At 41.3% G+C, this 25,785-nt stretch overlaps 1 protein-coding gene across 1 annotated transcript; it reads left to right on the top strand.

Annotated features, from left to right (window-relative positions):
- Window positions 1-1,061: 1,061 nt before the first annotated feature.
- Window positions 1,062-24,611, top strand: PIP4P2 (phosphatidylinositol-4,5-bisphosphate 4-phosphatase 2). Its single transcript, XM_084280118.1, has 7 exons — window positions 1,062-1,205; window positions 7,188-7,336; window positions 8,667-8,773; window positions 10,529-10,652; window positions 16,150-16,202; window positions 22,948-23,038; window positions 24,189-24,611. The coding sequence occupies exons 1-7, from the start codon at window positions 1,100-1,102 to the stop codon at window positions 24,330-24,332; spliced, it is 774 nt and encodes a 257-aa protein (XP_084136244.1). The 5' UTR covers window positions 1,062-1,099; the 3' UTR covers window positions 24,333-24,611.
- Window positions 24,612-25,785: the final 1,174 nt, after the last annotated feature.

Consider the following 25,785-nt stretch of genomic DNA (forward strand, 5'->3'; position numbering starts at 1 on the left):
CTCTCAAATAGATCAGCCTGGTTTTGTGGAAGGGTTTTATTTCCTAGATTAAAATCTTTTCAGTTAAAAACTGCACTTGGCAGTCATGTCTGCCTGGGTACAAAGTAACTGCTTATCTTCTGGTATTACGGCAGCCCAGCAATCTCTGACCTACAGACAACGGATGGGCATGACACACGGGTGACAAACATCTGTTTTATCTCAACATAGGCCAGAAAATTCATCAGGGAAGGCTATTTTCCCTCTCTGAAGGAGACTTCCAGATGGTGCCCAAGTGGGCTGTCTAGCAGAAGGAAATGAAGTCCTTAGGTCCTCAGAGAGCTCAGCGACACTGGGGACAGACTTCTCGGTTAAGCAGCGGATTTGATAACGTGTAGATTTATCTCCTCACGTTTACAGTGCCCTTAGAGGTTACCACCATTTTCACACCTCGGTGAGTACCGCCTCACTCGCGTCCCCCACCGCCGCTCTGCATCCTCAGACTCCGGGGAAAAGGCGACTGGTGGCAGTTAAATCAACGGCCCTGCTGCTCTGAGATTTACAACCGCAGCGTCTCAGGAAGAAATTAAATCAAAATCACTTCTTTTTTTTTTTTTTTGTTAATAATTTTAAAAAGATTGTTCCGTTTCTCCTCCGGACGCCTTTCCGCTGAACCCGCCCTCGATTTACCGCTCCGTGCTACGGCCATCACCGACGGGCTGAGGGTCTTTCCCCCCTCGGGGCACGACGGGGACGAAGGGCGTCCGCACAGCTGCCCGGGACAGCGAGGGCCGAGCCCTCCTCCGGCGGCGCTGCGGCTGCCGGCAGGCCGCAGGAAGGCTCCCCAGCACGGGAACCCGCGGCGCAGCCCACCGCAGCGGCACTCCCCCCCCACTCCTCCTCCTCCTCCGCCGGAGGAAGCCCGGCCCTCCCCGCTCATTAGCCCGTGACTGGGGGAAGCAGAGAGGCAGGCCCAGCTGGCCGAGCCCCCGCCCCGGTCCCATTCATTCCCAGCCCCTTCCTCTGCGCTCCTTCCCCTTCCCCGGCGCTGCCGGTCCGGCCGCCTCCCCGCTCTACGCCGAGCGCCCGCGTAGCGGGAGGGGCCCTTCGCGCCGCAGCCATGGCCGCCGAGGGGGTTGATGAGCGCTCCCCTCTGCTCTCCGCGCCCGGCTCCGGCAATGTCACCCCGACCGCGCCGCCCTATTTGCCAGACAGCAGTCCCCGAGGTAAGGCAGCCGCCGTCGCAGCCCTCCCCGCTCGCCTGGCGCTGCCGACCCGCTACCCCGGACCTGTGCCGGGCAGGGGGGTGGCTGCCGGGCCGGGCGCTGCGAGGCTGGCGGGGGGGCGGGTCGGGCAGGCCCTGAGGGACTCGGCGCAGCCCTCGGGGAAGCGGATGGGGGGGGCAGGGCTGCAGACCCCCCGGGGGATACGCGGCGTCTCCGCCCGGTTGCTGCGGCACGGGGGCTCCCTCCGCCTTTGTCGGCGTGAGAAGTTACCCGCCACGGCGGGGCCGGGCCGAGAGGTGGTGGGGCCGGGCCGGGAACTCTTGCCCTGCCCCGACGGTGGGGGACGAGCCGGAGAACAACAGGTAACGCCGCTCAGGGCCGGGTAGGCCGTGCTCCGCGCTGTGCTCCGGCGAGAGAGAACTCTGTTCCAAAGGAGGAAAAAAAAAAAAAAAAAAAAAAATAATTGTTTGCAGCGGCAGCACAAGCCCGCACAGGTCTGCGTATTGTAACTCGCCCGCATGTTGGAGCTTGCAAGGTAATTGTTAGACTTTGGTTCCCCATTTACCTGCGATCTTGCCTATGCGATCCTGCTCTGGCAGGGGGACTGGACTGGGTCGTCTTTCGAGGTCCCTTCCAACTCCTGACGTTCTGTGATTATGTGGTGAATTGGGAGCAGGATTAAGTAAAAGGATCCTTAGCCAAAAGCAGCTAAACTCGGTACGGCGAGCTGCAGGGTGGCAGCCGGTAGACGTGTGAGGCAGAATCATCGAAGCAGAATAAAGTACGCAGATACCTTCTTCATCGCCCGTGACCAGGGGAGGGTGCTACCCGGGGGTGCCGGCTGGTCGGCTCCTCTTCTGGCACCCACATGTAAATACCGGAGGGGCTCCGTGCAGTGCGGTAGCTGAATGACCAAAACCACCAAGATGTCCTTGCAAACACATTTCAAGGCCATAGCTGGGTTTGGCTTTATTTTTAAAGCAAGTCAGATAACTGTGGTTACAAATCTGGAATTGTGGCTTAAAGATACAGCATTAACTTTCCTTTACAGACTCAGGGAAATCATCTTGTTGATCAATACTGAATATTTAGTAAGTAGGTGAAAAAAATACTTAGAAAATATAAATCAGGAAGCTTACAGACTACATTAACAGCTTCATTTTGTTGTGGGTTTGGTTTTTTTTTCTTCCAGCTAAACGTTTTAGAGCAGAAAGCAAGGGGGGAAGAAAGCTGCAAGCATCAAGACTAAATAAGATTAGTGTAGCTTTACTAGGAGTAGCCTTTAAAATGTAAGATTACAGTCCTGGTCTCACAGGCTCCAGTGTGTTGGCCCTTTCTTGAGGAATTCTATGTGCCTCTAATTTTATTAAGCATGTATCTAAAATGCTGTGCGTGAGCATCTGCCTGTTTTGAATAATATTTAAACCTGTGCAAAGCTAGTCCTTTTTGCCTTGATAAAAAGATGTATTTCAGTTAGTGCTGCAGCTGGTGTTGATAGTTCACTTTCATTTGAATTGTACAAATGAGCATTGGCTGAACAACCAAGGGTTTGGGTTTTTTTCCAATCAAATCACATAGGATTGGCATAATCCCTTAAATTTTGTAGTTTTGTACTTTTACATAGATTTCAATCTATTTTTTTTAAAAAGGTCTTCATAGATTTTAAAAAATAATGAAGATACAGCAGCAAGCTGGACCCAAACTCATCTTAGTTGGTAGCTGTGTCCTGCTGTGCCTTTAGTCCATGCCTGTGACTCCCGTGAACTAGCTCGGCACCAGTGTTGCACTGTGGCCCTTGAGATAAGTGGCTTGTTCCCAAAAATGAGGAGTGGCCCTAGAGCTCTCTTATATGTCAGGCATCTCTTTCCAAGCTGAGGATCTCTTGTTTGATCAGTCCAGGAGCTGCCATACTAGGTAGTTCTTAAAAACAGCTCTAAAAAACTTACAGAAAAGCTACCTGCAGAACAAAATGTTGCAGAGCTGTGGCATAGATGCTGTAGCTCTGGTTTCCTTGCTCTGTCAGTTATCCTTAGTGAAAGGAATCTATGCAAGCTAAAGAGCCCTTTCAGCTAATGGGCAGCCTTTATCTCTCTACATAGCACGTGTCTAACGTAGAGGGAAGCAGCAGTCTTGGGAGATGGAGTTCACTTCCAACCCCTTCCAGCAGAGCTTCCTTGCTTCACAGCACCTGACTGGTGTGGAGCTGCAGAGGAAGGAGGAAGAAGCCCTTTGCCCTCCAAATTACCACCTGAATGTACATTAATAGATTTATCCCTGTAATTATCTACAGTACCTAATGTGTCACCCTGAGCTTTAAATTAGAGAGGTCATGGTTTGACAGTAGCCTCTTCCCTTGTGGGGCTGCAGCTGAGACCCAGCAGATCCTTTTCACTGTAAACTGGTGGATGGTTGAATCCTGGTAGGGGCTCAGTGTTTGTTCCTAATGATGGAAGCAAGCAAGAAAAATCTTTGTGGACGCAGGAAACAGTATTCAAGAAACTTTTCACATAGACATGGAGTGGGACCATCAGCTCTGCTCCCTGTCCTAGGGTAGTTATTCAAGTGTTTGCGTTTTTTTTTTTTCACTTTTTCGTTTCTCCCTGGGCTTTCTCACTTTTCCAGTATCTGTCTGTGACATAAATCACTTGCTCTTTTTTTCCCCTCAACCACCCCATCCCAGACCAGGATAAAAAACCCCAAAAATCTTCCCTTTCTAACTTTTTTTTTAATCAAATAAACCAAACTCACTTCTGCTTGACCCAGGTAAGCTGCAAGTGGTTCCCTGTGGTTTCTAGCCTTCACATACCAAGGGAGGGAAGTGCACAAGCACCATGAGGAATTTCTGAGTTTGATTATCTGATATCTTCCACTGCATCTCTATCCTGTGGGGGCAAGGAGGTCATAGTAGGTTAGAGTCAAATGTACTGCATGGTAGGGCACTCTGGTAATCTTGCTGAGCTGGATTTTATTTTTTTTTTTAAAGAAAAACTAATCATGTACTTGTAAAGTACATGTAAGCAACAGGAAGTTCAGCATCTCATTAACTGTGTCCTGAAACCTCTGGTGTGTATGTGAAACTTGTCAGCTGTCCAGTCACATATAACATGATGGGCATTTATGATCTACCTGTAGATGTCATAGCCTGAAATTCAAACCATCACAAAAAGTCATTGAAAAGTATGATAATGTGCTTTAAAACCTTGTTATTAACAGCAGACGGAGACAATGCCTATATTTTCCTTTTCACTTCTCTCTCCCCCAGTGCATTTTTCTTTAACCTTAATTTTGATGGCTTTTGCTGGTTTGGTTTTTTTCGGAGGCCTTCCAGTTTCTTTAAGCATGAAGGTTGCAGTGCCAAGATACCTCTGGCTTTCTGCTCTGTAGCAAATGTTACTTGCTGCAGCACCACTTAGAAAAGCAGCCATTATTCCCTTGCAATCTGCTGAGCCAGCAGGACAGGAACAGTGAGGCTGCTTACCTGGAAGCTGAGAGTCTTCAGTAGGAGGCTGGAGAAGTGGCTCATGATGTCTGTAGGTGCTCAGACACCTTGTTCAACCAACTTTCAAAATCCTGAGTTGTCACTTATAAGTAGGGTGTAGAGTATTATAAGCACCTAGAAGGGTATAGTTGTCAGTTTTTAGAGTGTTCTGTGATGGTGGAAGGCTGGAGGGTGGTTGTGTGTCTTTGCCTTTTTACTTTCAGTATCCTTCAAGGTACTGCTTGCCTTTCTTTAGTACAGCTGCCCTGTGCCCAGTCAGTGGAGTTGGGAAGTTGCACTTCAAATAGAGAGGACAAAGCAAGGAAGCTCTGTAAGACAATGGTTGCTTTTCAGAAAAGCTACCTCAAAGCTGGGGTGGAGCTGTAGGGGCATCTTGACAGAGAGCTTGGTACCTGATCTGCTGGATGTGCTTTTTTGTTTTATGGCTGCCTGTTCTCCTAGCTAGAGTATGTGTCTGCTGCTCGCTATAGGAGCAGTTAAGCGGCCTGCTTATGGCCAAAACCCTGCCTGCAGCAGCCTTGACTTTGTCTCTCGTAGCTGAGACACTGCTGTTACCATTGTCCTAATCTCAAACCTGTTTTCTGCAGTGATCTAGCAGGCCTAGTTCTGGTTTCTGCTAGTGATCTAGTAAAGCCTGTGTGGGTCCGGGTTCTGTCTTCTGTTTTTATTAGTTAATATCTTGTAATATCCCCTCTCCTGGATGTGGCAGTCTAGTACTGAAAATAGGGTATTGCAGTACTGCAAAATATTGTTTGTTTTTTTGTTTGGTTTTTTTTTTGACTGGATGCTGTGTTTTCTCAGAATGAAATTCCTCAGAAACAGAACAAATCAGAACACTTCTAAGTTACCAGGTATTTCTTAGGGGTGTTGGTTTCTGCAACTGGTATATCAGAGCTGAAGGTGTGAAGTGCGATTGCTCAAGTAATGGCATGTTAGTTTGTATCATGACTTCAGAACTACATTGCTGAATATAAGTTAATTTTTTTTTCTCATCTGAAATAATTCAGGTATGTTGTATACAAGTCTGAGACCTCTCTGTGTTAATACCAAGTGTGGGCCTGGACTGTTTTGTAGGCCAAGTAGCAGAGAGAGAGAGTGCACACTGAGCAGCAATGCTGCCTCACAGGGTTGTGATGCTTTTTGGATCTGAAGGACAGACAGGCTGGGTTTCTTATCCCCCCAGCTCATGACATTCACTTTAAAACAGAGTGAAGGAGTGATAGATGAGTGCTTTCTTACAGGCTTAAATTTAATTCTTGGGCTTGTCAGCTTTGATTTCAGCCTGTGATGTCCCTCACCACCCCTCCAGCTGACACTGCTCTGTTCAGCACTGTTTGTAGGCTTAAGGCAGGTTGATCTCTCATTGCTTCCCTGAAGATTTTGTTGACTGCTTGGATGTAATTATGAAATTGAAGTTCAAGGCTAATGATTTCATATTAGTAGTATAAAAAAGTATAACTATGAATTACTGAACTTGTTCATTCCTTGTTTACTTACCTAGCCCTGAACTTGATGAAATAGAAGCCAATGCTACTACATGCCAAATAATTGCAATAATAAGCTCAGGAGGGGTAGCTGTGTTGAATTGTTTTCATTCCATGGATTCTTAAACTGTGAAGGATCTTGCTTGTTTCTTCCCTGGCTTGACATGGGCTCGGGACTGGTGAAGCTGAAATGGGCTCTTTCATGGGGGCCTGAGGCCACTGTGTTCTCCCTTGTGTTAGCTTGTCTTAAGTGACTTTAAAATGCACTTGTGCATCTGTGCTTTCAGTCATGGATGACAGAAATATTTGTAACCCTTAAAAGCAGAAGCTCAGAGGGTTCAGTTCATGTTTTTTTCTTCAAGACAGCACAAATTTGCTGCTGTTGCAGTCAAAAAAAGAAGCAGTTCATGCCACTTCCCATCTAAGACCTGTTCCCTTAACATGACTTTTCTGTATTTTTACCTGTAGTATTTGATACTTTATCTTAAATAGTTGAATATGTTTCAGTTTCTTCAGATTTTTGTAAATGCTGGCTGTGGCTCTTCTGCATACTGTGTCTTGTTTTATCTTCTGTTGGTTTTGTTTGGGTTCCTTTTTGCTATGAGCTAGTTTCTCATTACTAATCTGCCGTGTGTTTGGGGCTGGTTTATTTGATTTTTTTCTTTACCCCTTTTCTAAAAACTGTAAAAATACTGGTTTGAAAAGAAAGTTCCATAGATGAGACTTGTCTGATCCACTTTTCCGGTGTGATTTCTGGTATGTTTGTGTTCCTGGTATGCTCTATGTACACCTGTAGTTGAGGTTTGGGTACACAGAAGTTGTGGGGAAGGGGAAAGCAAACGCCTTTGTCTTCTATTTATACTAATAATTAAATAACTTCAACTTCTATTTTTTAATTAATATTTTTGGAGGCTGTGACTGTTAGAGACTGTCTTTGCTGACAGTGTTTTTGGATCCTCTTGTTTAGATTTTCAACTGAGATTTCCTGATCTCTTGCAGCTGAGCTTCCTCCTCCATATACTGCCATTGCAAGCCCCGATGCCAGTGGCGTTCCTGTAATAAACTGCCGCGTGTGCCAGTCACTCATCAATTTGGATGGCAAGCTACACCAACATGTGGTTAAGTGCACAGTTTGCAACGAAGCTACGGTAACATGGATTTTTAGCATTTATTTCTGGGGGGGGGGAAGTGGGTGGAGGCTGAAGTACATCCTTGGTAGAATTCCTGTCCTCACTTACAAAGAATGAGTCCCTTCCTGCCATCCCTGCAAAGGATTTGTTAGCGCAGCTGGTCGCTGGTGTGCAGATCCAAGGGTTTGCTGGCACAAGGATGGCCATAAGCAGCTGGAATAAATTTTTGTGCTGTATATGAGGCTTCATAGGACTTTAGAGGCAGAGGACAAAAAGCAAAGATATTAAGCCATTAATCTCCTGTAAAGAAGGATGAAACTGGTTTTGTTGGGATGAAGAGAAATAAGCATTTAATTGTTTTAAATGTGGAAGAAACAAAGTAACCCACACCTCTCCATGGATGTGGCTTCCTGCCTGTAATACTGATCAGTCAATTTGTTAGTTTGCTAACCACATCACAATAGTTTTGAAATGCAAAAATTTTAGGTTCTGTTTCTGTGATAACAAACTTTTTTGCTCCTTCTGCCCTCTTCTTAATTCAGGTCTTTAGCTTTTGGCCTCTTGCATTTTGGGTGGTTTTGGTTTTGGGTTTTTTTTCTTCCTGACAGTTGTAGTTTTGGGATCTGATCCTGCAGTACTCCACAGCTACAGGGGCTGAAAAGCACTGGATTGGATTTAGTTTATGAAAGAACTTTAAATTATGTCCAGAAAACAGGAAGTCTTAAATATGTAGGATTCTTTTCTTCCCCAATTAACCTGCCGATACATCATTTTTCAGGCCAATGTATCTTGCAGCAGCTTTTGAGACTTGTGACTTGCAGTTTGAAAGGGACCTAAGAAGCTTGACTCTAGGTTGGAGAAATTTTAAGCTGTGCTGAAGTTATCTAAGAATACAGTTCTGTGATGTCTGCATAGTCGCTTAGTGACTGAGAGCCAGACGGTCATCCTTTCACTCTTGAATAAAGCCATTGTGTCAGGCAAGGAGGCTTGCTTGATGTTTTAACACATTTTTTAAAAAATATGCTACTACTTAGGTTTACTTAAAAAAAAAAACAACAAAAAACAAACCTACCACCAAAGTCTTGATGCTAAAATATGATTTTCTTTTTTCCATTACTTTGCAGAATCTCTTAGTTTGTTGCAGTGAGGAGATTTGCACCTTTTTCTGGGTAGAGAAAACTCATGTTGTTTTGACTCAAGTTTCTCCTTAGAGGAACTGTGTTTCTGTGTTAGCAAGAAGTTGTTGCTGAAGTTGTTCTGCTTTGTCATACTGTTATGAGGAAAAAAGTGCATTACTATCACTTCTGATGTGTCTTCTTTGGTGTGTTTTTTTTGTTTGTTTGTTTAGCCAATCAAAAACCCTCCTTCAGGGAAGAAGTATGTTAGATGTCAATGTAATTGTCTCCTTATCTGTAAGGATACATCTCGGAAAATAGGCTGTCCACGACCAAACTGGTAAGAATAAAAAACTCCAAGCGCCTTGAGATAGTTTTAAAGAAAACTGTGGTGCTCTTCATTTTGAATATTTAAAGCTAGGAGAGGTTCAAGCCTGGGCCTCTGTACATGGACACTGACAGAGCATTCCTGAATTGCTACAGACACAGGTTGTGGTAGACTCAATTGTGATTTTTTTTTTTTTTGTTAACTTCAAAGAGGACTCTTTATTTAGTCATAATCTCAAATGTGTTTCCCATTTTAGCTACTTTATAAGAAATAAGTGGTGTAAAGAACAGCGGAGGAGCAAATCTCTTCTTATTTCCAGGACTTAACATCCATAATTTCTTGCAAACAGTTGTTGGCAACACAGGGGTTGCTCGCTTGTCTTAGTTCAGAGTGGGGACTTGAGAATGAGGTGGGAGAGGGAGCACAGTAGGCTGGATTCAGTCCTGTCCTCCTGTCTTTGTTACGCTGAGTTTTCGTTCTCTTCTCAGCTCCTGACTTTCTTTTATAATAAATGTGTAAATGAAACAAGTATGATTGCTGTAGTGAGTGTTCCTACCCTTGGGCTTAGGGTGTTAAAGATCCCACTGAGATAGGAGTAATTTGATGGTGAGCAGCCCTGCTCTAACAGGAAAAACTGAGCTGAGGCCTGGGTCTGACACACTTGAAGCCCTACCACAGCAGGTGCTCAAGGCACCTACCTGGCTGTTACTGTTTCTAAACATAGTTCGAGACTTGGGTGGATTTTTTTTTTTTTAAGCAGTGTTGGGGAAAAATATTCCAGATATTTTTTTCAGAGTGAGGTGTAATACATTATATGGTTGGTAAGCAAGCTGAATCAGAAACTCCTTAGTTTTAGTAAATACTCTCAGAAGTGTGTGTGTATATATATCTATTCGAGCAGTTTCCCTGAAGATACAGGCTATGTATTTGACGTACTAGAAGATAAGCAAAGCTGGGGTTTTTGAATGAGAGAGTTGGGAGTATGCCCTAAATGGAAGGCTCCAGATTGAAGGGAGGCCATCCAGAATACAGTTTTGGTTGTATATGGAGAGAGATGGTGTGGAAGTTAAATAATGCTGTCATTTTCACATTTGCTGATTTCATGCTGGGAAGTGAGATCTTTATTCTGCTTTGAGTTGGTTAATTTGGGTACTGTCATTTTGGATGCACAAATTGTCTCATTAAATTGGCAACACATTGACTATAAAAGCAAATACTTATAAACTGTTTTTTAAAGTCAATTTATTACATTTGGTCAACTTGGAGTGGTTATCTTTTTTAGTTCTCTGAATGGCATTTTTATTGTAAAAATGTGGATATGCTAATTATCTTGGCTTGCATGTCAGTACTGTGGGAAGGAGGAATATCTGACTTGGGATAGTCAGGTTATGGAACTAGGTTATGGAAGAGTCCTTACTCTGTCTACATGTTTCATATGGATATGTAGATTACAATTCACAGGCTTGCTCAGCCTGGGTATTAAGGTTTCATTTTCCTGAGGAGTATTTCTGCCATATGATGGCAAGCCTTTGATCTCTACAGGGTTCTGGCTTGCCTGGCTGATCTTGTAGTGAAAAGGGAATGTTTTCAAAATTGAAAAAGGAAACACTTTGGAGGGAGACCAAAACTGGGTGTATCATCTGTTTAAAAAGCAGATTATAGTTTAAAAGTGTAAAATATTTGTTAGTGGCTGAGCTAATTGTTTAAATGCATCATTCTTCTTGTTTACTAGCTTAATTACATGTACATCTAATGTTATTAACACAGTAGACGCATCATTACTCTTGGTCCAGTAATGCTGATCCCAGAAGAGCAGCCAGCTCAGCCTGCCTTACCAGTTCAACCAGACGGAACTAGAGTGGTATGTGGGCACTGCGGAAATACCTTCCTTGTAAGTAAAGCATCAGATTCTCCTTCTCACCTGGCCGTGCTATCGCTCAAACTATTGGTTGTCAGCACTTTTAAGAGCATATTGCCTCGCCTCTGTGGCATCATAGAGGAACTAGAGCTTCTTCTGTGCTTGTATTGCTTTGGATGTATGGTCTGTGTTTGCTCATCTTTACGTGCATTTCAAGAAAACTTTGTTACAGGCTTTCTTTGTGTGCTCGGATAACGCCCATGATGTGAGAGTGGACAGTGCTGGAAAAGGAAGTTACACTTCCAGGCTCTGTTTAGACTCGCAGTGAGGGCTATGTTTTGCCATGGTTGAGAGAGCAGTTCTGTTGTTGCTCTGTGGACCCCAGAAAGCAGTTTGCTGTAGCACTTGCTGTTAGCAGATCTGTCGGTTGTTAGGGAACTGGAGATTTTGGTTTGTATGTGAGGCTGAAAGTTGATCCCACTCTGAAGTGGAAGGATGGAAGAGTACTCTTTTGCCATTGACCTGTTTGCAGCCTTTTACATGGATAAGGAGCTGCAGTACTTAAATTTTGATTTGGGAACAGTTTCTGCACTACACCAATAAGCATCATCTAGCACTGCTGGTTTGTGAGATTTGTGAGCTGTGGGAAATGGCTGAGAAGTGGTACGGCTGAAGGGCCTTCATAATCACCAGAGTGGTGGTATGCTTCTGAAACAAAGGATTGTGGGATACATGAAGGCCAGAGAATACTTCATACTGGCTTGTATCAGCAGTGAGAGGCAGGTTTGCTTGTGATGGGCTCTGTAATGGAATAGGCTTGTTCTTTAGACTTTCACGTCAGGCTTACGGATCAGTGAGGTGCGCAGTAATACCTGAGCTGCTATGGTGGATGATGGATGCAGGGAGCAGGCAATGGCTCTTACACTGTTGGTTTTTTTGAAGGGGAAATAGGGATTTGGGTATGAATTTACAAGTAATGTAGTATCTGAGAAACCATTAGAGAGATCCTTGAGAAATACTCTACTAATTTTCCTATATATTAAGAAAAAAAATAATCCTATGATAACCCTTGCTGAAGAACAGTAGCATGTAACTGGAGATAGCTGGAGTGGGTTTTCTGTTTGCTTTTTTAAAATGTGTACCTATGTATGACCTTAACTAGTAACAGCATTGTATGCTATATAGAATAATGTTATTAACAAAACTATTTGATCTATGGAAGAAAAAGGCCATGTCAAATACATGTTCTAATCTAGGTGCCTTTTACTAGGGTTGCTTTTTTCCTTTTTTTTTTATTTAGTTAATATTGTAGGAAGTTACTGTTAAAGTACCTGCATGAATGTTGTAATTGGATGCAGTCATAATTTAATTTTGTAACAGAATTATGTTTTTTAGCACAGCTTTAAATCTGTATAGGCAAAAAACAGTGCTGCAGAAGAGTTACAGTAATAAGTTTTAATGTGATCTCTTAATGCTAGAAGACTACTATGTGACTTTAAAAAAAAAAATTAATAGGGAAAGTCGGTGTTATGAAGTAAATAACACCAAAGGCTAAATTATAGGCTTATCTTTGGGGGCTTTCATAAGCATGGGAGTTTTATTTATCTTTATCCCTTACTTTAATTACATGCAGCCCCAATTATTTCTGTACTTTACAATATGAACTTCTTTAAGTGAACATAAGAAGAAAACAAACCCATAAAGGCTGGTTTTGCCTATAGCTGCTAGATTATGCATTCAAAGGCTAAGTGTTGTAATTTGGAATCTGTGCATGTGACTTCAGATCTGATGGCTGCTTTAGGGATCTGCATTGTTTTGAACTTCGTATCTACTACTAAGACTGTTTTACCACCTTGTGGTACATTGAAATTAAACCCTCAAAACACTAGAAAATTGAAGCTTGAATTCTTTTATCCTGAGTTATCAGGAAAAAAAACCTTTTTTCTCACTTTATACAGTTTTCTGCCGCTCTTTTGCGTCTACCTTTTTCTGTTACTAAGTTTGAGATTCTGCAAATAAATTTTTTACTTAAGAAAAATCAGGAAATTGCTTGGGTTTGAGAGTCAGCAGAGAAGCAAAAAAACAGAAGTGCTTTAGCCAGTCTGGCAACTCAGCTTCTGTAGGGTATTTCTGTCCTTAGATATCTCCATGTTGTAAAGCAAATACATGATGCCAGATGCATCTCTCAGCAACTTAGTAAGGTATCTCCTTTACTTTAATTGGCAGTTAAAAAATAAAATGGATAACCAAAGCTGGAATCCCTGGGGTAGAAAAGTAAAATTGCAAAGTGGTTGTTCTGTGTTGCCCTAAGAATATCAACTTCCTCACTACCTTTCCAGTATCTTTTTGTTTCCATATGAAAGCATAAGTAATGGCTGTGCTTTCCCTGCATCTACATCTGGGGTGTGTTTTTATAAACTATTAAAAACAGTCTCCATGCTATGGAGTAACTTTAAATTTTGTTATCTCAGGTGGGAGAATGACTTAGTACTGAAGTCATACTGAAGCTGAACTATCAACAGCTAATCTCATTTTGATAATCAGATTTTTTTTCCTTGGGTCTTTTCTGTGTTAAGTTTCCAATCATTTCTTAGCAGATTTGGAGTTCAGATAAGTGGAAAAGTTGGTGGAATAGAAAAGGAGGGCAGAATGAGAGTTTAACTGCCCTGCAGAGTCATACTCTGATCTAGTTTGGGCTTTTTGGAGAGCTTCTGGACCTGTTCTGTGGCTGAGTTACTTGTTTCTGGCCTCTCCCCAGGGCCTTGGCCTGTATGTAGATTACTTGTGATGGTGGGAAGCTGAGTTGCCTTTAGAGATGGTGGCAAGGGGGGAAGGCAGTGGTGTGTCCCTGTCTCCCTCTGCCACCCACCCACCTACCTCTGCTACCATCCTGCTTTCAGGCAGACCCTCAAGGACAAGAAGCCAGGTCAAGCTATGTAAACCACAGGCTGCATTTGTCTGTCAGATTTCTCTTTTTGAAACCAATCAAGTAGGAAAAGTATCCCTTCTAAAATAAGTGAACAGAAAGCCCTTCAAATTGTTTGGAAAACTAAGAAAAGGTTTTATTCTGCAGAAGTGTTTTGCTTTCCCAAAGGACCTGGGGAGAGCAGAGGGGAAATTTTCTTGGCAGGACAAGCTGTATGTAGGAATGTGCATGCATATATGTGTATTTTTTTTTCTTCTCTTCTGTCTTGTATTGAACATTGTTTTAGGCTCAGAAGGAAGAAAGCTTGACACATTCTAGTAAACCCCTTCGTGGATGTCTGGTTTTGGCCACAGCTTAAACATTTAAGAGCTCTCTCAAATCGTCATGTGTGTTTCAGTACATCCAACCAGGGATTTGGGTTATCATTTATTGTATTGTTTTAGTGGGAATTCTACGGTCTGTATGGTTGTCAGGCAGCTAAATTTCACATAGCTAACTTTAAGTTTTCATACCAACATGAAACAAGATTTCAGAGTGCTTCAAAGTACCTAATATAGGTAAAAATACCAGATTTAAGTATGATTTAAGTTACTTGCTATGACCACCAAAGCTCCCAGAATTAGAATATGTATACAAATAAACTTTCCCTACTTTGCCAGTGTGGTCTGAATTCTTGTAGTTTGAATTTCTTTTTGTGCTTTGGTGTTTTTTCTGCGAGTGTATCAGGTGTGTGAAGAAGGCATCCTAACAGTCAGTGCTTCTGTTACTTCCAGGTAACTCTCAATGAAAACAGATTGGTTTTTTCCCAACAAAATCTGGAGCTCAAATGCATTTACATTTGACTTTGTATCCATTAATATTTACGGCCAGTAATCAGAAATCTTAAAATAAATAAAACCCTAGAAAGATCATTAATGAGTAACTCTGGAAATCAGGTTGCCCACTGTGAATTAAAACTAGTGTACAGGGCAAAGTTGAATTGCAAATGCATACAACGTAAGTCCTGGATTTAGATTTGCTTCGATTTCTGTAATTGCAGTTTGAAAAGCTGAAAGAGGCCTGTTTCCATCCCTGGTGGTGTCAACAGCACCTTGTCCTGCTTCTGCTGTGTAGAACAAAGCTAAGATGAGTAGTTTTTTATAGGGATGCAGGCAGATAGTTAACTTGCTCTTTTGGCAGGACTGTTGAAGTAAAATGAATGCTCTTAAAACACATTATTCTGGTTGGGAGTACTTACAGGAGCCTTCATTTTATTAAGGGATAAAATACAGCTACACAAAGTCAATTTGTTCGAGTCTTTGTAAAGAAATAAATTTTAAAGAACTACGTAGCTGGTGTTGCAATTGGATGTTTCAGAGCCAGTAGAAAAAAAAAAAAAAGATTAACTACTTCTTAGTGGGAGAATAGTGCCATTAGAAGTAAATAAAACTGTTCCAGAGGCAGGAAAATGCACTCTGAATACTACAGGTCAGAACCTTGTGCACAGCAAAACACGCTCGTGCTGGGCAAGGCATCACAAGCCACATCCTCTTTCTTTGTGGATAAAATAATAAACCTCTGTGCAGTGCTTCAGTGGTGCTGGAGCTGGGTCTGGTTTTCAGTACAAAGATGGGCTCTGATTGTGATTTATGTTTGCAGCAGTTACTGCAACACTTGACACTTCATTAGACCGACTTCTGAATTCTCACAGAGATGAGGAGAATCCGAATGGAGGCAGTGGCGGTCTGTGCTGTAGCGTCTTCTCAGGGTAGTAGCTTGCAGTGTGACTTTTGCAGAAATTAGGATGGGAGAATGATAATTAACAACTCCAGTGAAGAAAGATAGAAGACTGGCTTCAGTTACAATGGGACTGCTTACAAAGTAAAGAACAATAATCTTTTCCCCTTGTTTAAGGCAAACGCTTAAAATAGAAGCATTATCACCGAACAAAATGTAATAAAACCTGCTGTTTCTAAATGAGTAATGGCTAACCTCTGGCTGAGATAGCAAAAGTAATGCCCAGAACTATCTGTTTCCCAGATAGGTTTTAGTCTGTACATGGATGTAAAGGCTATGACCATATCATGTGCAGTTTTACATATTCCCTTTATAAAATGCCATGTAAGTAGCTAATAGTATTCTCTATGTTACAGATAGAGAACTTAAAGACCTCTATTTTCTGCAAATTTCCTTAGCTAATCTTTCTGTGCATGCTTAACGTAGTTTTTACCAGTGATCCAGGGGTTGGGGAAAGATGGGAAAAATGTATCTATCTGTAATTGTGCCAAAGAAAACACATATTTTGATTCAGGCTATATTCATAGTCAGGGAAGTGGGGGAAAAAAAACTGTATTAATGTTGTTGTGTTGCCTGCACTGTGCCTGTGGATGAAACCACATTACGTCAAGCCAATCTTGGTATTACAAGGCAAGTCATGGGAAATTTTCTCATGAAAATCCCAGTCCTACGTTGCTGCTGACAAAAGGGCATCCCGTTTACGGAAGAAAGCAAGGAACGAGTCAAAGCCTGAGGGGCAAAATGTTTTCATGGTGACACTTAGCATGAAGTACAAAAAACTTTTTCTCAGGATGTTTTTTTCAACCTTCTATTTTTTTCTTTTCACAGTGGATGGAGCTGAGATTTAACACACTAGCAAAATGCCCGCACTGCAAAAAAATGTAAGTTCTCTGAAAGCAAGGTTACCTAAATGAACTGTTAAATGAGTCGCTGATGTCTCTTCCGTAGAAGTGTGGAGTAAAATGTGTCTGCTGTGCTGATTGTTTTGCCATGTTCATCTGAATTTCAAGGCTAAAGATCATGTTATGTGCACATGAATCCTCCACTCTATATGCACAAATCAGTAAGTTTGACAAATCTGACCTGCATTTATTAAAATGGTCTTATTGAATTGCTAGAGGCAAAAATAAGCTGCTAACAATAGACAGGAATGGGGTGCTAAAATTAACAACTTTTGTCCTTGAAATTTTACTTCAGTTGATCAGATGTCATGCTTAAATGTAGAACTTGAATTGCTTTATTGTAAACGGTGAAAAGGAAATAATTTTAATTTGAAAGAGGTTTTACTGATTTCCTAAACTTGATGACTAACTTCTGTTAAGTATCTTAATGCATTAACTTGTCTAATGTTTATGAATGCCTGTGGAATAACTTGTCTAATCATTTGCCATTACTTCAGTAAGAAAGAGAAAAATTATAATACCAGAACTGTAAGTTTTCTTATGGTTTGGATTTTGTTTCAGGCTATTTTGGAGTAGTTGTTTGACCTTTCTTATCTGAAATTGGGAATACTTACTTAGAAGTGTTGCTAAAAGCTGCAGTACTGACATACTTCAAATTTGTATGGAATTTCAACCATGGGGTCTGAAAAGAGACTTAAATAATACTTCTCTTGTCCTGCTGATTTATTTAAATATTTGCCTTCCTTTGATAGACAAGGATGACTTCCAGTTAAAGGAGCAAATGTGTTTTCCACTGGGAATGGTGAACCACAGCTGTGTTGCCTGTTGTAGGAAAATTAGTAGGTCTCTTAGGAAGCAGAAAGTTTAGGATAGATGTACTGTAGATACTGGCATGACCTGATCTTCAACAGGGATTGAAATACTTTACTGGAGTATTTGATGAAGAAAAGGTGTGGAATAGTGGATCCGTTCTACTTTGCTTAGGTCAGATAAACTTGTGGTCTAGATGAGATGTTGTGGAGGATTGTTTTGGTTTGGTTTGTTTGTTTTATTTTTTACTGACTGTAATTGCCTTCAGGCTTTTCAGCCTTGGGGGGAGGGGTTGGTCTCTTGTTGTTTGGTTTGTTTGTTTTTAAACTAATTGCAACAATGTTTTATATTTGATCACCTCACACTTGATGGCTGACCTCAGCTTTTTTCTTGACTCTTCTTAGGTCCAAATTATTTATCATTTAACCTTTAAAAAACCAACCCCAACAGTAACAAAACCACCCCACCCCAAGCACCAGTCCAAAAGTCATACCATATGATCTTTTGGTCTGTGTTCTGTTGATTGATATTGCTTGTATTTTAAAATCTATCTGGAGTTTAAGGATTTACTATTATTGTTGTCTATGAAGTGCATGCTATCTGTGTGTAGTAAAACCAGAGCATCTCTGCGGTGCAGTTTGTGACAATGACAGCTTGCATGGCAACTGAATTGCAGAATACAAACCAAATCTTAACAAACATGCTTTTCTGTCCTTGAGCTGGTGATGCAAAGTACGAATATTGTGCTGTAGCTTGGAATGAGTTGTTCGGTGTCTGCCTGTAGTTGTGCTGGTCAGGAGTTCTGTGCTTTTAACAGCATCAACCTTCCTAATGCATGGATTTAGGGCACTGCATAGGTGAGGCAGAGCTCTGAGCTGTGATGGTGGAAGAAATAACTGCAGTCACCTGCTGCTTTCTATCAGCCCTTTGTCAGAGGTCACAGTACCTGTAGCCAAGTAGTCAGAAGGGACTGTCGGGTTCTTTATTTCAGCTTATTAATGCAAAACTTCTTTCATTAGTAGCAGATTAGTCAGACACAAAACTATTCATTCCTTCTGCTGACTCAGTTGATGATAGTTACTGAAAAAAGGGTACTGTAGACTGAGGCAAAACAGGCCTTGAGTTGCTGCAACAGTAGGAAGTCATCTGCTGAGACTTCCAGAGTCTCAAATAATTGTCATAACTTTGTTTTAAATGACTTTTAGAAGTGCAGTGAATCTCTGCAAATTGTTTGTGACCACCTATTTAGTTGATGAAGACTAGATAATTAAGAATGCTTTGTCAAAGTAGGGGAAGCTGAGAGTTGTTACATGAAAAGGCCAATAACAATAGTGTTCAGTGCAAACAGAGCAATTGTGCATCAGTGTGTAAACAAGGGAACTCTTCGTTCATGTGCAGATGTTGGGGGAAACAGGATCTTGGGTTTTTCTTTCAGCCCACCTACCTGCCACCATTATGGTCACAATTGTGTTATTTTGTGATTTATTTTTTTTTCTTTGTGTCTCACAAATATGCCCTGTCTGCTGTTCCACCCCCAGTCATTTTAATGCAGAATAACTTGGAAAATGTAGGAAATTAGTTGTGATGCAGAGAATAAAATCACTTAATTGGTAAAGGACCAAGTCTTTTTGAAAAGGGGCTACAAACCCGGTCATGCCAGTAAAGGCAAGGTGTTTGCAGAAGCCCTACTGATGGGTACTGGTTCTGCCTGATGTAGGCCATTGGTTGCATATGACCACCTGCTTTAGGACAACATATGTAGCTAAGGATGGAATTATTCTAACGTAGTTTTGTAGTATAATGACACCTGGCAATGGGGGACAAAGCGTTTCTTTCACAGTTTTAGTGTTTCTCTTGTGTTTCAGAATACAAAATGCCAGATGATTACCAGCCTGTTTCCCAAAAGAGTGAGAGGATTAAGGAAGGCTTCTGGTATTTTTCCCATTTAATGATGGAAAAGCAGTAGCAAGAAATGTTTTGTTTTGTCTGTTGCTCTCTTTCCCAAGCTGTATATTAAATCATCTAGAAACTTCAGGATCATGAATTCAATTAGAAGAGAGAATTGAATGGTACAAGCTTTTATTTAAGAATACCAATTTTTTTTTCCTTTAGAACCTACTTCTTTTTAAGGTCTCAAACAATTATTAATCTTTAATGAATTTATAACACTTGGACCCCATAAAATCTGCAGGACCTTTAGGAAAGAGATGTTGGAATCCCATTCACTATTGTGGAGGCTGGTTGCAGTGCTGCTCCTCACTTTCAAAATACTGGCATTCTGATCAGCCTCTTAAAAACCCTTCTAAAAGCGCCTCTGAAATCATGGCAGTGATTCCTATTATTTGGAGCACGACAGGCCCAGCCTTGCATTCTTTCCTGTGCTATTCTTTTAATAGCCTTTGTCCCTTGTAATGGCTTTCTCCTCTTCTAATTACTACCTGATGCTAAATTGGCTTTGGTGTCTTATGTATCTGCTAGTGCTGCCCAAAGGTCTGGCAAGCACCTTTGCTTCCTTAGCGGCAGCTCAGACAGAATTGACCCACTGTCTTCCAGGTAGCTTTGTACAGACCTCGCCCCAACTAGTCCCACAATGGGAACAGCAGCTGCTTCTGCATTTAAAAAAATGTCCTCTTGACCCAAGGTGGTTTTTTGGGGGGTTTTCCTTTTTTTTTTTTTTTTTTTTTAATGTGCCTGTCAGAGTTGCTGTACCTGATTTTGGGGTAGGGTTTCAGTTTGCTTTATTCAAAGTTAGTTTGGAGTTTTTACTTGTAACTTGGGGTGGGTGGAGGAAAACGTTGCTATTTTGAGTGGCCCAGTGGCTAATACTGCTGTCAGGAGAGGAAAAATAAGTTATGATTGCTTTGGATTGCTAAACATTCCCAGGTCTATTATGCGATCACGGAAAATTAATGTATTTTTCATCTTTGCTTTCTGTGGAAAGAAAGAAGCCATTAAAATTAAGACATTCTTTACATTTCCTTTTTGTGGTATTGGAGAGGATGCTTTTGCCCCCCAGCCTTTCCTACTGGATAGGAGGGGACAGAGCTTGAGATAAATATGGATGGAAAAACAGACATGGCACCTGCAACATTATGATTACAAAACCAAGATAAATCAGACAGGTCTGGAAGTGAAGGTTTCTTTCAGAAAGTCGTCTCCATGTGAAATAAATATTGTGCAGTAAATATTGTGAGTGATTTAGGCATATTGAACATGACATTTCTATTAGCTTATCTTAAGGTATCCAGCTCTGTAATAGAATTAACTTTCTGAGTACAGAGCCAGGAAATCCTACAAAGGAGGGAAATTAAGGTCAGTTTGGCAAGCTCAGTGTTCATCAGTTTCAGCTTTTGGAGACCCCTCCTCCCTGTCCCCTTTTATAAATGTCTTTGGGGTTTTTTTTCCTTGTCTAACTTTGACTGAGACAGCATATCCCTTTTCTGGAATGGCTGTAGAAGTATTCAGGGTGGCTTTTGGGAGTTTAAGGTGGTGTGAGAGGTTGATAAGATACCATTATTTCCCCAATTGGCAATTCTCCCACACTAATCACACTCCACCCCCCAATCCCATCCCGAGTCTGTTTGGTGAGGCTTTCAGTAAAAGTTAATTTCCCCATGGAAATTAACGAGCAGAACAGTTTTGGGACTTCCTCCTCTTCTGAAACGGAGTAACAGATGGCTTGTGCTCCCTGTATCCACCCCTTGCCTTTTGCAAGATGAAGGTCAGCATGTTTATGTTCACTTGAGGACTATGGTGGGGTGTTTTTCCTGAAGCATTTTAGAAATTCCCTTGTAAAGAAACAATATTGGAGTAAAGCTGCTTAAACCAATCTATTTGAAGGCTTTCTAAGACGAATGCTTAAAAAATTCTAGTCACATGCTGAGCATATGAGGCCTTGCTATGCGGTTAATTAGCTGAAGCCAGAAACTTGGTCAGTCATATGACAGATGTGCTACTTCAGTACTTCAGCAGTGCTTAATTCTGTTATACATTATCTTGAATATGTTTGGACTATCATGAGATGAAAGTTACTTTCCTTGCATCTTTGAACACAGACTACAAGCATCCCAGGAGATCCAAAGGTGCGTTGATCTCCCAGAATGGCATGAAGTACTTAACCTAACGATAACACGCTTTAGGATGCTTGTATTGAGGGACATGGTTTAGTGGTAATAGGTGAATGGTTGGACTGGATGATCTTTTAGGTCTTTTCCAACCTTGATAATTCTGTGATTCTGTGATTCTGTGAAGATGACCTGTAAGATAGATGGTACTTGTTTTATGAAAGCACCTCTGCCTCTCTAGTCCTCTCAATGGACCCACGTGTTCGCTGTGTTTCAGTGGAATTACATAATGTTCCTGTTTCCTCGTTAGAGTAGTTGTATGTGATTGTGAATGTGTGACTCAGGATGTATTAGCTAAATAACACTGAGCTGGAATATTTTTTCTAATGAGTAGTAAAGAATGTAATCTTATTTGCATTTCATATTCTGTTCAGCTGAAGTGCTGCAGTACATAAACGCAGCAGGTAGAGACAAAGCTGTCTGCCTTGGAGTTCAGAGTCTAGATGATGAATGGCAGAACTTCCAGGGTGTTTATTTACCTTAGATGTCAGCAATGATTTGTGCAGCTCATGTAGCTTGTGGTAGAACTCCAGATGAAATTCAAAAGTAAAAAAGAACCCATGATGGTTTTGAAATTACTAAAACTGACTTAAGTGTGTCTAAAGAATTTAATTCTTTAATTCAGGGACACCCTCCACTAGACCAGGTTGCCCAAAGCCCCATCCACCCTCGCCTTGGACACTGCCGGGGAGGGGGCAGCCACAGCTTCTATGGGCAACATGTACAGGGCCTCACCACCCTCACAGTACAGAATTTCTGCCCCATTTCTAACCTAAATCTACCCTCCTTCAGCTTAAAGCCATTACTCCATGCCCTTGCAAACAGTCCCTCTCCAGCTTTTCTTTTAGGTTCTGGAAGGCCGCTATAAGATCGCCCCAGAGCCTTTCCTTCTCCAGGCTGAACAAGCCCAACTCTCTCAGCCTGTCTTCATAGCAGAGGTGCACCAGCCTCATCCTCATGGCCACCCTCTGGACTCTGACAGCTCCATGTCTGTCTTGTACTGGGGACCCCAGAGCTGGATGCAGTAGTCCAGGTGGAGTTTCAGGAGACCAGAGTAGAGGGGAAGAATCACCTTCCTTGACCTGTTCATGCTGTTCTGATGTAGCTCAGCATAGGGTCAGCTTTCTGGGCTGTGAGCGCACACTGATAGCTCGTGTTGAGCTTCTCATCCACCAGTGCCCCCAAGTCCTCCTCCTCAGGACTGCTGTCAATCTGTTGATAATTTCAGTTTGAGAAACATTCTGTGATTGTGACTAAAGCAGTTTAGGATTTTTCTCTACAAGAAATGGGGTTGCTGAACTGTCGAGTGAACTATTCAAGGAAGTTGTGTAGTCGTTATTGTTAATGACATTTATGGGTGGTAGAACTCATTTCCAGTTACTTGGATGCAATGAATGTTTGAAAGCTGTGTATTAAAAGTCTCAGTGTTCTACAACCTACATAGAAGCTGCAAGGCAAACTTGAGTTTTGCAATCCAAAGGCTAGTCAAGATATTTACCTGGGTGCAGCATGGACGTAGGAGGTTGACACATTCAAAGTGCAGGTGTGGCACCACCTTGTTTAAGCACCTAGATTTTTAGATACTAGACAATTTTCATCAATAGTTCTCCTTCAAAACAAACATGTGGACTCTGTCTTTTACTGCTTGATATAAATGGAGGTTTGTGTACAACTTTATAAAGTTAAGGTGCTGTATGCCTATTTTCTTCCCCTCATTTAGCCTGAACAGTTACTGTTGATGTAATTTGTTTGGGTTTTTTAAATTTAAAATACCATTTCTCTTCTAACAGTTCTTCTGTGGGAAGTGCACTGCCACGGAGACGCTGCTGTGCGTATATTACAATTGGAATGATATGCATCTTCATTGGAGTCGGATTAACTGTGAGTGATGTGCTATCATCTACTTGCAACTGGGGCGGGGGAGGGGCAGGGCTATGTACAAAGGAGCTCCCTTAATCAACCAGGCCTTCTTTCCCCAGCATTTGTGTAAAACCTCCTAAGTTTGTATGGCTTTGTCACCTCTGTTAAAGCCAGGGGCTTAATCATCTGAGTTAGCCAGAAAAAATCAAATGTTCCTAAAAAAAAAATGTTCTGGCACTTTGAATCTCTCCTCTTCCTGAAGTTAAACTTGATTCTTCATCTCTCTAAAAAATTACAATTTTATGAAAAATGGTTTTACTTCACTGCAGAAATACTGGAACATTTTGCTCTTGCTAGGGCTTTTAAAACTTCCATGTTTCCAGAAATACTTTTTGCTGTATAGCCAGGTGTGTAAGTTCTACCACAGCAGAGGGGAATGGGATTCCAAAAGTTAAAAACACATGTATGTCTATAACTTGTAGAAGCTATAAGGAGTAAAGCCAGATAATGAGCTATTTACAAATTAAAAGGCTCACATAGTTTTCTGTGTAACAGAGCAACAACAATCTGGCTTGCTTTGCTCTGCAGTACCTGGTACTGCTTACTCTAGCCAGCTTTCTACCCAGCTGTCCCAGAAAAGTACATTTGAGAAAATACCTGTAGTTGAACTCACATGTGGGATTCTCACAGTACCTCTAACTTATATTTTAATTTCAATAATTAATTTTTCATGTATAAGCTTAAATGAGTTGTACCAGGACAGAAGGATTTTTCATTTTCCCTAGTAAAAACAGTGGCAGCCATAAATAAAAACAGATTTCCTTTGATGTTTTCTTGTAGAGATGAAAATGACAAAAATGTTTCACTGTGAGGTATGCCCAGAGGCTTGTGCATTCTTGGAGCTTTTTGGGACCCAGCTGGGTTAAAACACTGAGCAAGTTTATCGGACCTTAGAGCTGACCCTGCTTTGATCAGAAATTTGGCACTAGAGACTTCCTGATGTCCCTACCAAGCTCAGTTATCCTGCAGTTGTGTAGAATTAAGATAATAATCTATCCTTACCAGAATAAAAAAGGTGCTGAGATGCTCTCCTCAACATAGTTTGCTCTTCCCCAAAGAGCAGGTAGTGCTCTTACTTCATTTACACTTATTTCTTGTTTTCTCTTTTTAGGTTGGTACACAAGATTTCGCCAGGCGATTTCATGCAACCTACGTTTCTTGGGCTATTGCTTATCTCTTAGGTTTAATCTGCCTCATTCGAGCCTGCTACTGGGGAGCTATTAAAGTCAGTTATCCAGAGCACAGTTTTGCATAGAGAAATGGTTAGATTCTAGCAGATTAACGTCTAGTAATTCTGGATATTGCATCTTGGACACTTTTAAAACCTTTCCTGTATGGATTCCATTCTGTTCAAAGTAGTTCTAAGACTGGGGGTCTCTAAGAACAAATGTTCATTGCACTACATAATATGCAAATAGTTTGTTTTGCTGCTAGATTCCCTAGCTCTGATACTAAAGCTGTGTTTACATGTTCATAACTCTGTCTTTATAGGTGTTGAATTTTATTTCAACAGACAGTATTAAGTTTTACATTTCCTTTGTTATGTTAAAATCCGTCTGCCATTTTTCTAGATGATCAGTCAGAATTCAAAAGCAAGAGTGTTTATAAGTGTTTCTACAGTAGCTTTACATTTGTACTTAACATTTTACCTGAAATTATCTAAAAGTGGCTTGCTTTAAAACCTAAGCAATAAGCATTTTGCTTGAACTGCTTACTGTATCTTTTGCCTAAGATCATAGTGACCTTATTCAGGAAACAAAAGTCGCGAGTGTGCTTTAGAAGCCTGACACTGTTGCCAGAGACATTTGTAAACACTGTACGCTTTGAGATTTTTCAGGTAGAGAGAGATGCTATTTTGGTAGTCCAATTGAATTTCCACTTATCCGGGATTGGGTTTCAGTTAGGATAAATGCTTTCTTCTCAAGGATCCTGGGACTTAGGTGTTTGGTTTTGGTTTTTTGTTTTTAACTGGCAAATCCTAAAAGCCATGCTCGGATTATGGAACTTAACTCCGGTAATTCGTTCAAGTTCCTTTACAGGGTCTAAGGGAAGCATTTCATACGACTTGTTTCATACTACTCCAGTGTCACGTAGGTGACAGTAAGATGGTGATGGGTTGCCTCTTACCTTTCTCTGTTCATGTCAGATTTTCCCTGCTTGGGAGAGTTACGCACTGGTCACTGCAAAGGGAGACACTGTAAATTCACATGAACTGCTGTAATAAGAAAATGAGTAAACTATTACTTGGACCATTCCATCGAAGTACATCTGGTCAATTTAGCACTGACTTGCTGAGAGAATACGGAAACAGAAAGCTTTTTCTAATGATGTATTCGTGGTGATGGAGGGACCAGTTCTTGCACTGCCCATCTTTATAGTTCTAAACAAGTTTTTGCTAAATTCGGAAGGAATGTCCTGAGTGATTTAGAAGACTGTAGTAACTAGATAATGGGGTCAGATGGGTAAATTAATATGGATGTTTCAGGGATACATGTAATTTAAATTATCTATGTTCTGGCTAGGACAAAATGATATTCAGATAAGGATTTTGGAGCACAATAAATGTAAATGATCAAACTGTAAATGATCTGTCTTTGTATGATGCTAAATGTATAAAAGCAGTAGCTCAGGATTACAATGTACCTTTTACAAATAAACTAATAAAGATTATTATTCAAACTTAATATATCCATATTGATTTCTATATA

Source organism: Gallinula chloropus, assembly GCF_964237585.1.
Source record: "Gallinula chloropus genome assembly, chromosome: 2".
In the NCBI taxonomy this organism is placed as follows: Eukaryota; Metazoa; Chordata; class Aves; order Gruiformes; family Rallidae; genus Gallinula; species Gallinula chloropus.